The sequence below is a fragment of the Hemitrygon akajei genome, unplaced genomic scaffold, assembly GCF_048418815.1.
Source record: "Hemitrygon akajei unplaced genomic scaffold, sHemAka1.3 Scf000035, whole genome shotgun sequence".
Taxonomy (NCBI): domain Eukaryota; kingdom Metazoa; phylum Chordata; class Chondrichthyes; order Myliobatiformes; family Dasyatidae; genus Hemitrygon; species Hemitrygon akajei.
This window is the reverse complement of record NW_027331921.1, coordinates 6,313,779-6,325,410: the sequence shown is the minus strand read 5'-3', so window position 1 is coordinate 6,325,410 and position 11,632 is coordinate 6,313,779. Positions and strand designations below refer to the sequence as shown.

Genomic DNA, 11,632 nt, shown 5'->3' with positions numbered 1-11,632 from the left:
CTCGGTACAGAGGGGATTGCAAGGTTAGGGGTTGGAGGGGATGTGGTCTGTCACTGAGGACTCGCGAATATTTCCGGATGTACTGTGGAGAGCGTTCTGACTTGTCGCATCGCCGCCTGGTGTGGAGGCTGCAACGCAGAGGGTCGCCAGAGGCTGCAGAGGGTTCTAGGCTCAGCCAACCCCTTCACGGGCAAAAACCTCCCCTCCATCGAGGACATGTTCAAGAAGGAATGCGTCGAGAAGACCACATCCATCAGCGAGGTCCCGCTCCCGCCGGGAAATGCCCTGCTCCCATCGGTACCATCGGGGAGGGGGTACAGGCGCCTGTAAACTCAACAATATAATTGCTTCCCCTCCGCCATCGGATTGCGAAAGCCTGCTGAACACTTGAACAGTCCCTCGGTATTCACCTTTTTTACAGTATTTATTTTTGTTTTCCAATTTACGTTAAATGTACATCTTTGCAGCGTGCTAAGGGCACGTTGTAATTGTTCAAGGCGCCGGTGAGGTCGCACTTGGAGGGCGGTGTTCGGTTTTCGTCGCCCTCCTGTAGGAAAGTTGCCACTGAGCTGAAAAGAGCGCTGACGGAGATTTACGCGGATGTTGCTGGGTGTCGAGTGTCCGGATTATGGAGAGCCGGCAAGAAGGATGGGTCTGTGTTCCTTGGAGCGTGGGTATGAAGCCAGGAGAGGCGCAGATAGGGTGAATGTGCACAGTCCTTTCCCCCTGGGTTGGGGAATTTAGAGTGCACAGAATTGAGTTGAGAGTGTGTGGAGAGAACGGAGAGAGGAGGGTCAGATAATGGGATCTGACAGGGAGAGGAGGGTGGAGAAACGGAATAAGTTGGTGAGAAGAATAGCAGAGCGAGACGAGGAGTAGAAAGGGAGAATAAATGGGGGAGCGGGGTAGAGCGGAGGCGGTAGGGGAGAAGAGTACTCTCGAAGGGTAGGGAGAGTAGTGAGAAGAATGGGGATGCGAGTAGAGGAGGAGACTGGAGTAGGAATGAGGGCAAGACAGGGTGGGTGGGAATGAAAGGATGGCAGAGTGACAGTGGGGGAGATTGAATGAGGAGTAGCGGGGTGTAGTCACATGATTGAAGTCGGCCCGAGAGGCTGTTGACAGAGACCTCGGATCTCTTCAGGAATATCCGGGTATAAATGTGCCGACTTCTCACAGATGAATCTGTATTTCCTTTTGCAATGGAAATTGTCACGGGACGAGTCACACTTACTGCAGGTGGATGGTTCATAGAACATCTTGTAAAGAAGATCAGAGGCCACATTCCTATCAAAGAGGGTCAGACAATTTCAACAGAGACAAAACAGCTCCAGCAGATAACCGGAGACCGTCGGCAAACTAATCCCACTAATCTGCGCTCTCCCCACTGCCCCTTGTCAGACTCTGCACTAATCCCACGATACCGCGCTTTCCCCACAGCTCCGGTTTCTTGGCCGTACGAGTCCCAGTACACTGATCTCCCCCACAATCTCGAGTCAGTTCCCAAATTAATCCCATTCCCCCTCCCTCTCTCGACAACCCGACATCTGGCAACAAACTAATCCCACTTTTCCACTCTCCTGACAGCCCCGTGTCAGTCTCCAAACTAATCCCAATGACCCACTGTCTCCCCACAAATCTGTGTCAATACTCAAACTAATCCCAATGACCCACTCTCTCCCCACTGCCTTGCGTCAGTCTCCGATCTTATCCCATTGACCCACACTCTCCCCACGGCCTCGTGTCAGTCTCCAAACTGACTCACAGCGTAAATCTGTAAGTCTGAAAAATAATCCCACTCCCGGCTCTCTCCCCACGGCCTCGTGTCAATCCCAAACCACCGACCTGCAACCGTCCAAACCTCACCCTTCTCCGCATTTACCAATCCAGTAAATTCCGGGTCCGTAGCCGATAGAGATGGAAATAAAATTCTGTGAAAGTAAATCCCTTCGATTAATGTGCATGCAAAGCCCTGGGAAATGTTTCACTGCTAATGTAATGGGTTCTCTGTAGCAGCAGTGTGTTTGTGTTATGACGAGAGATAATGGGGCTTTCGGAATTTATGGCGTCCCATGATGGGAGGGATTTTCTTTCCTGTGAGCCCGAGAGCGAGGGATTCGCGGGTTTTTGTTCGGCGGAAGATGGAGAGAGATGTTTCCAGAACGGGGTAATCGTAGACTGCAGGCCTGAGCGGACATGGAATGGGGTCGGGAGTCGACCACGCCCGGGGGAAATCGATAGAGAACGGACGGACGGGAAAACAGTGAGCTCCAAGGAACGCATTAGACTGTTTCGTTAAAATGGGCCCTTTTTTTCTTTGTTTTCTGTAATAACCCAAAGACAAATGAGGAATCATAAAGCCCAATCGTTTAATTGTTTAATCGTTCTGCTGGTTATTTCTTGGGATTGATTTGTAACCGGGCCACACCCACACAATGGAGATTATTCAGTTTGACCGGGCCGGAGGCAGTATCGACCCCCCGCCCCCACAATCGAGCCTCAGACAAACGCATGCTGGTCCAATGTCAGCGTTCCATTTAGCCTCCCTCCATACCTGACCACGGGAAAATGAGAAGAAATGGTACAGAGGTGGATCCACGCAGTGCCTGCTGCCAGGAATGTGTGATCGGACGGTGTAGATGGAGTGTCACTCTCTTCCTGTCCCCGGGAGTGTGTGACGGGACGGCGTGGAGGGACTACATTCGGTCACACTAAAAAAAAACTTCTCCAGTTGCAGCGTGGAGAGCATTCTGACAGGCTGCATCACTGTCTGGTGTGGAAGGGCTACTGCACAGAACCGAAAGAAGCTGCGAAAGGTTGTAAATCTAGTCAGTTCCATCTTTGGGCGCTTGCCTACAAAGTACAAAGGACATCTTCAGGAGGCGGAGACTCAGAAAGGCAGCGTCCATTATTAAAGACCTGCAGCACCCAGGGCATGCCCGTTTCTCTCTGTAACCATCAGGTAGGAGATACAGAAGCCTGAAGGCACACACTCAGTGATTCAGGAACAGCTTCTTCTCCTCTGCTATCCTATTCCTGAATGGGTTAGAGCTTTGGACACTTCCTCACTTCTCATAATCTAGACCATTTCTGTTTTTATTTACATTTAATTTAGTCTATTCAATGTACGCGTTTGATTTACTTGTTTATTTTCATTATGTTTTATTTTATTTATTACATTTTTCTCTCTCTGCTAGATTATGTATTGCATTGAACTGCTGCTGCTACGGTAACAAATTTCACGTCACATGCCAGTGATAATAAACCTGAATCTGATTCTGCTTCCAGTGGGCGTTTCACTCTGTGTCTGACCCCGGGAGTGTGTGATGGGACGGTGTGGAGGGAGATTCACTCTATGTGTGACCCCGGGAGTGTGCGATGGGACGGTGTGGAGGGAGTTTCACTCTGTGTCTGACCCCGGGAGTGTGTGATGGGACGGTGTGGAGGGAGATTCACTCTGTGTCTGACCCCGGGAGTGTGTGATGGGACGGTGTGGAGGGAGTTTCACTCTGTGTCTGACCCCGGGAGTGTGTGATGGGACGGTGTGGATGGAGTTTCACTCTGTGTCTGACCCCGGGAGTGTGTGATGGGACGGTGTGGAGGGAGATTCACTCTATGTGTGACCCCGGGAGTGTGCGATGGGACGGTGTGGAGGGAGTTTCACTCTGTGTCTGACCCCGGGAGTGTGTGATGGGACGGTGTGGAGGGAGATTCACTCTGTGTCTGACCCCGGGAGTGTGTGATGGGACGGTGTGGAGGGAGTTTCACTCTGTGTCTGACCCCGGGAGTGTGTGATGGGACGGTGTGGATGGAGTTTCACTCTGTGTCTGACCCCGGGAGTGTGTGATGGGACGGTGTGGAGGGAGATTCACTCTATGTGTGACCCCGGGAGTGTGCGATGGGACGGTGTGGAGGGAGTTTCACTCTGTGTCTGACCCCGGGAGTGTGTGATGGGACGGTGTGGAGGGAGATTCACTCTGTGTCTGACCCCGGGAGTGTGTGATGGGACGGTGTGGAGGGAGTTTCACTCTGTGTCTGACCCCGGGAGTGTGTGATGGGACGGTGTGGAGGGAGTTTCACTCTGTGTCTGACACCGGGAGTGTGTGATGGGACGGTGTGGAGGGAGTTTCACTCTGTGTCTGACCCCGGGAGTGTGTGATGGGACGGTGCGGAGGGAGATTCACTCTGTGTCTGACCCCGGGAGTGTGTGATGGGACGGTGCGGAGGGAGATTCACTCTGTGTCTGACCCCGGGAGTGTGTGATGGGACGGTGTGGAGGGAGATTCACTCTATGTCTGACCCCGGGAGTGTGTGATGGGACGGTGTGGAGGGAGATTCACTCTGTGTCTGACCCCGGGAGTGTGTGATGGGACGGTGCGGAGGGAGATTCACTCTGTGTCTGACCCCGGGAGTGTGTGATGGGACGGTGTGGAGGGAGATTCATTCTGTGTCTGACCCCGGGAGTGTGTGATGGGACGGTGTGGAGGGAGATTCACTCTGTGTCTGACCCCGGGAGTGTGTGATGGGACGGTGTGGAGGGAGATTCATTCTGTGTCTGACCCCGGGAGTGTGTGATGGGACGGTGTGGAGGGAGATTCACTCTGTGTCTGACCCCGGGAGTGTGTGATGGGACGGTGTGGAGGGAGATTCACTCTGTGTCTGACCCCGGGAGTGTGTGATGGGACGGTGTGGAGGGAGATTCACTCTGTGTCTGACCCCGGGAGTGTGTGATGGGACGGTGTGGAGGGAGATTCACTCTGTGTCTGACCCCGGGAGTGTGTGATGGGACGGTGTGGAGGGAGATTCACTCTGTGTCTGACCCCGGGAGTGTGTGATGGGACGGTGCGGAGGGAGATTCACTCTGTGTCTGACCCCGGGAGTGTGTGATGGGACGGTGTGGAGGGAGATTCACTGTGTGTCTGACCCCGGGAGTGTGTGATGGGACGGTGTGGAGGGAGATTCACTCTGTGTCTGACCCCGGGAGTGTGTGATGGGACGGTGTGGAGGGAGATTCACTCTGTGTCTGACCCCGGGAGTGTGTGATGGGACGGTGCGGAGGGAGATTCACTCTGTGTCTGACCCCGGGAGTGTGTGATGGGACGGTGTGGATGGAGTTTCACTCTGTGTCTGACCCCGGGAGTGTGTGATGGGACGGTGTGGAGGGAGATTCACTCTATGTGTGACCCCGGGAGTGTGTGATGGGACGGTGTGGAGGGAGATTCACTCTGTGTCTGACCCCGGGAGTGTGTGATGGGACGGTGCGGAGGGAGATTCACTCTGTGTCTGATCCCGGGGGTGTGTGATGGGACGGTTTGGAGGGAGATTCACTCTGTGTCTGACCCCGGGGGTGTGTGATGGGACGGTGTGGTGGGAGATTCACTCTGTGTCTGACCCCGGGAGTGTGTGATGGGACGGTGTGGAGGGAGATTCACTGTGTGTCTGACCCCGGGAGTGTGTGATGGGACGGTGTGGAGGGAGATTCACTCTGTGTCTGACCCCGGGAGTGTGTGATGGGACGGTGTGGAGGGAGATTCACTCTGTGTCTGACCCCGGGAGTGTGTGATGGGACGGTGTGGAGGGAGATTCACTCTGTGTCTGACCCCGGGAGTGTGTGATGGGACGGTGTGGATGGAGTTTCACTCTGTGTCTGACCCCGGGAGTGTGTGATGGGACGGTGTGGAGGGAGATTCACTCTATGTGTGACCCCGGGAGTGTGCGATGGGACGGTGTGGAGGGAGTTTCACTCTGTGTCTGACCCCGGGAGTGTGCGATGGGACGGTGTGGAGGGAGATTCACTCTGTGTCTGACCCCGGGAGTGTGTGATGGGACGGTGTGGAGGGAGTTTCACTCTGTGTCTGACCCCGGGAGTGTGTGATGGGACGGTGTGGAGGGAGTTTCACTCTGTGTCTGACCCCGGGAGTGTGTGATGGGACGGTGTGGAGGGAGATTCACTCTGTGTCTGACCCCGGGAGTGTGTGATGGGACGGTGTGGAGGGAGATTCACTCTGTGTCTGACCCCGGGAGTGTGTGATGGGACGGTGTGGAGGGAGATTCATTCTGTGTCTGACCCCGGGAGTGTGTGATGGGACGGTGTGGAGGGAGATTCACTCTGTGTCTGACCCCGGGAGTGTGTGATGGGACGGTGTGGTGGGAGATTCACTCTGTGTCTGACCCCGGGAGTGTGTGATGGGACGGTGTGGAGGGAGATTCACTCTGTGTGTGACCCCGGGAGTGTGTGATGGGACGGTGTGGAGGGAGATTCACTCTGTGTCTGACCCCGGGAGTGTGTGATGGGACGGTGTGGAGGGAGATTCACTCTGTGTCTGACCCCGGGAGTGTGTGATGGGACGGTGCGGAGGGAGATTCACTCTGTGTCTGACCCCGGGAGTGTGTGATGGGATGGTGAGGAGGGAGATTCAATCTGTGTCTGACCCCGGGAGTGTGTGATGGGACGGTGCGGAGGGAGATTCACTCTGTGTCTGACCCCGGGAGTGTGTGATGGGACGGTGTGGAGGGAGTTTCACTCTGTGTCTGACTCAGGGTGTGTGTGATGGGACGGTGTGGAGGGAGATTCACTCTGTGTCTGACCCCGGGAGTGTGTGATGGGACGGTGTGGAGGGAGATTCACTCTGTGTCTGACCCCGGGAGTGTGTGATGGGACGGTGTGGAGGGAGATTCACTCTGTGTCTGACCCCGGGAGTGTGTGATGGGACGGTGTGGAGGGAGATTCATTCTGTGTCTGACCCCGGGAGTGTGTGATGGGACGGTGTGGAGGGAGATTCACTCTGTGTCTGACCCCGGGAGTGTGTGATGGGACGGTGTGGTGGGAGATTCACTCTGTGTCTGACCCCGGGAGTGTGTGATGGGACGGTGTGGAGGGAGATTCACTCTGTGTCTGACCCCGGGAGTGTGTGATGGGACGGTGTGGAGGGAGATTCACTCTGTGTCTGACCCCGGGAGTGTGTGATGGGACGGTGCGGAGGGAGATTCACTCTGTGTCTGACCCCGGGAGTGTGTGATGGGATGGTGAGGAGGGAGATTCACTCTGTGTCTGACCCCGGGAGTGTGTGATGGGACGGTGCGGAGGGAGATTCACTCTGTGTCTGACCCCGGGAGTGTGTGATGGGACGGTGTGGAGGGAGTTTCACTCTGTGTCTGACTCAGGGTGTGTGTGATGGGACGGTGTGGAGGGAGATTCACTCTGTGTCTGACCCCGGGAGTGTGTGATGGGACGGTGTGGAGGGAGATTCACTCTGTGTCTGACTCCGGGTGTGTGTGATGGGACGGTGTGGAGGGAGATTCACTCTGTGTCTGACTCCGGGTGTGTGTGATGGGACGGTGTGGAGGGAGATTCACTCTGTGTCTGACTCCGGGTGTGTGTGATCGGACGGTGTGGAGGGAGATTCACTCTGTGTCTGACTCCGGGTGTGTGTGATGGGACGGTGTGGAGGGAGATTCACTCTGTGTCTGACCCCGGGAGTGTGTGATGGGACGGTGTGGAGGGAGATTCACTCTGTGTCTGACCCCGGGAGTGTGTGATGGGACGGTGTGGAGGGAGATTCACTCTGTGTCTGACCCCGGGAGTGTATGTTGGGACGGTGTGGAGGGAGATTCACTCTGTGTCTGACCCCGGGAGTGTGTGATGGGACGGTGTGGAGGGAGATTCATTCTGTGTCTGACCCCGGGAGTGTGTGATGGGACGGTGTGGAGGGAGATTCACTCTGTGTCTGACCCCGGGAGTGTGTGATGGGACGGTGTGGTGGGAGATTCACTCTGTGTCTGACCCCGGGAGTGTGTGATGGGACGGTGTGGAGGGAGATTCAATCTGTGTCTGACCCCGGGAGTGTGTGATGGGACGGTGTGGAGGGAGATTCACTCTGTGTCTGACCCCGGGAGTGTGTGATGGGACGGTGTGGAGGGAGATTCACTCTGTGTCTGACCCCGGGAGTGTGTGATGGGACGGTGCGGAGGGAGATTCACCCTGTGTCTGACCCCGGGAGTGTGTGATGGGACGGTGTGGAGGGAGATTCACTGTGTGTCTGACCCCGGGAGTGTGTGATGGGACGGTGTGGAGGGAGATTCACTCTGTGTCTGACCCCGGGAGTGTGTGATGGGACGGTGTGGAGGGAGATTCACTCTGTGTCTGACCCCGGGAGTGTGTGATGGGACGGTGCGGAGGGAGATTCACTCTGTGTCTGACCCCGGGAGTGTATGATGGGACGGTGTGGGTGGAGTTTCACTCTGTGTCTGACCCCGGGAGTGTGTGATGGGACGGTGTGGAGGGAGATTCACTCTATGTGTGACCCCGGGAGTGTGTGATGGGACGGTGTGGAGGGAGATTCACTCTGTGTCTGACCCCGGGAGTGTGTGATGGGACGGTGCGGAGGGAGATTCACTCTGTGTCTGATCCCGGAGGTGTGTGATGGGACGGTTTGGAGGGAGATTCACTCTGTGTCTGACCCCGGGGGTGTGTGATGGGACGGTGTGGTGGGAGATTCACTCTGTGTCTGACCCCGGGAGTGTGTGATGGGACGGTGTGGAGGGAGATTCACTGTGTGTCTGACCCCGGGAGTGTGTGATGGGACGGTGTGGAGGGAGATTCACTCTGTGTCTGACCCCGGGAGTGTGTGATGGGACGGTGTGGAGGGAGATTCACTCTGTGTCTGACCCCGGGAGTGTGTGATGGGACGGTGTGGAGGGAGATTCACTCTGTGTCTGACCCCGGGAGTGTGTGATGGGACGGTGTGGATGGAGTTTCACTCTGTGTCTGACCCCGGGAGTGTGAGATGGGACGGTGTGGAGGGAGATTCACTCTATGTGTGACCCCGGGAGTGTGCGATGGGACGGTGTGGAGGGAGTTTCACTCTGTGTCTGACCCCGGGAGTGTGCGATGGGATGGTGTGGAGGGAGATTCACTCTGTGTCTGACCCCGGGAGTGTGTGATGGGACGGTGTGGAGGGAGTTTCACTCTGTGTCTGACCCCGGGAGTGTGTGATGGGACGGTGTGGAGGGAGTTTCACTCTGTGTCTGACCCCGGGAGTGTGTGATGGGACGGTGTGGAGGGAGTTTCACTCTGTGTCTGACCCCGGGAGTGTGTGATGGGACGGTGCGGAGGGAGATTCACTCTGTGTCTGACCCCGGGAGTGTGTGATGGGACGGTGTGGAGGGAGATTCACTCTGTGTCTGACCCCGGGAGTGTGTGATGGGACGGTGTGGAGGGAGATTCACTCTGTGTCTGACCCCGGGAGTGTGTGATGGGACGGTGTGGAGGGAGATTCATTCTGTGTCTGACCCCGGGAGTGTGTGATGGGACGGTGTGGAGGGAGATTCACTCTGTGTCTGACCCCGGGAGTGTGTGATGGGACGGTGTGGTGGGAGATTCACTCTGTGTCTGACCCCGGGAGTGTGTGATGGGACGGTGTGGAGGGAGATTCACTCTGTGTCTGACCCCGGGAGTGTGTGATGGGACGGTGTGGAGGGAGATTCACTCTGTGTATGACCCCGGGAGTGTGTGATGGGACGGTGTGGAGGGAGATTCACTCTGTGTCTGACCCCGGGAGTGTGTGATGGGACGGTGCGGAGGGAGATTCACTCTGTGTCTGACCCCGGGAGTGTGTGATGGGATGGTGAGGAGGGAGATTCACTCTGTGTCTGACCCCGGGAGTGTGTGATGGGACGGTGCGGAGGGAGATTCACTCTGTGTCTGACCCCGGGAGTGTGTGATGGGACGGTGTGGAGGGAGTTTCACTCTGTGTCTGACTCAGGGTGTGTGTGATGGGACGGTGTGGAGGGAGATTCACTCTGTGTCTGACCCCGGGAGTGTGTGATGGGACGGTGTGGAGGGAGATTCACTCTGTGTCTGACTCCGGGTGTGTGTGATGGGACGGTGTGGAGGGAGATTCACTCTGTGTCTGACTCCGGGTGTGTGTGATGGGACGGTGTGGAGGGAGATTCACTCTGTGTCTGACTCCGGGTGTGTGTGATCGGACGGTGTGGAGGGAGATTCACTCTGTGTCTGACTCCGGGTGTGTGTGATGGGACGGTGTGGAGGGAGATTCATTCTGTGTCTGACCCCGGGAGTGTGTGATGGGACGGTGTGGAGGGAGATTCACTCTGTGTCTGACCCCGGGAGTGTGTGATGGGACGGTGTGGAGGGAGATTCACTCTGTGTCTGACCCCGGGAGTGTGTGATGGGACGGTGTGGAGGGAGATTCACTCTGTGTCTGACCCCGGGAGTGTGTGATGGGACGGTGTGGAGGGAGATTCATTCTGTGTCTGACCCCGGGAGTGTGTGATGGGACGGTGTGGAGGGAGATTCACTCTGTGTCTGACCCCGGGAGTGTGTGATGGGACGGTGTGGAGGGAGATTCACTCTGTGTCTGACCCCGGGAGTGTGTGATGGGACGGTGTGGAGGGAGATTCATTCTGTGTCTGACCCCGGGAGTGTGTGATGGGACGGTGTGGAGGGAGATTCACTCTGTGTCTGACCCCGGGAGTGTGTGATGGGACGGTGTGGTGGGAGATTCACTCTGTGTCTGACCCCGGGAGTGTGTGATGGGACGGTGTGGAGGGAGATTCACTCTGTGTGTGACCCCGGGAGTGTGTGATGGGACGGTGTGGAGGGAGATTCACTCTGTGTCTGACCCCGGGAGTGTGTGATGGGACGGTGTGGAGGGAGATTCACTCTGTGTCTGACCCCGGGAGTGTGTGATGGGACGGTGCGGAGGGAGATTCACTCTGTGTCTGACCCCGGGAGTGTGTGATGGGATGGTGAGGAGGGAGATTCAATCTGTGTCTGACCCCGGGAGTGTGTGATGGGACGGTGCGGAGGGAGATTCACTCTGTGTCTGACCCCGGGAGTGTGTGATGGGACGGTGTGGAGGGAGTTTCACTCTGTGTCTGACTCAGGGTGTGTGTGATGGGACGGTGTGGAGGGAGATTCACTCTGTGTCTGACCCCGGGAGTGTGTGATGGGACGGTGTGGAGGGAGATTCACTCTGTGTCTGACCCCGGGAGTGTGTGATGGGACGGTGTGGAGGGAGATTCACTCTGTGTCTGACCCCGGGAGTGTGTGATGGGACGGTGTGGAGGGAGATTCATTCTGTGTCTGACCCCGGGAGTGTGTGATGGGACGGTGTGGAGGGAGATTCACTCTGTGTCTGACCCCGGGAGTGTGTGATGGGACGGTGTGGTGGGAGATTCACTCTGTGTCTGACCCCGGGAGTGTGTGATGGGACGGTGTGGAGGGAGATTCACTCTGTGTCTGACCCCGGGAGTGTGTGATGGGACGGTGTGGAGGGAGATTCACTCTGTGTCTGACCCCGGGAGTGTGTGATGGGACGGTGCGGAGGGAGATTCACTCTGTGTCTGACCCCGGGAGTGTGTGATGGGATGGTGAGGAGGGAGATTCACTCTGTGTCTGACCCCGGGAGTGTGTGATGGGACGGTGCGGAGGGAGATTCACTCTGTGTCTGACCCCGGGAGTGTGTGATGGGACGGTGTGGAGGGAGTTTCACTCTGTGTCTGACTCAGGGTGTGTGTGATGGGACGGTGTGGAGGGAGATTCACTCTGTGTCTGACCCCGGGAGTGTGTGATGGGACGGTGTGGAGGGAGATTCACTCTGTGTCTGACTCC

At 56.7% G+C, this 11,632-nt stretch overlaps 1 protein-coding gene across 1 annotated transcript in view; it reads right to left on the bottom strand.

Annotated features, from left to right (window-relative positions):
- Positions 1-936: 936 nt before the first annotated feature.
- The window catches only part of LOC140720047 (C-type lectin domain family 9 member A-like), a 143,597-nt gene continuing 132,901 nt past the window's right edge, over positions 937-11,632 (bottom strand). Inside the window, exons 7-8 of the mRNA XM_073034947.1 lie at positions 1,864-1,928; positions 937-1,284 (exon numbers count right to left, since the gene is read on the bottom strand). Of these exons, the coding sequence (XP_072891048.1) occupies positions 1,086-1,284; positions 1,864-1,928 (264 nt within the window). The 3' untranslated portion in view covers positions 937-1,085. The remainder of the gene's footprint in view (positions 1,285-1,863; positions 1,929-11,632) is intronic.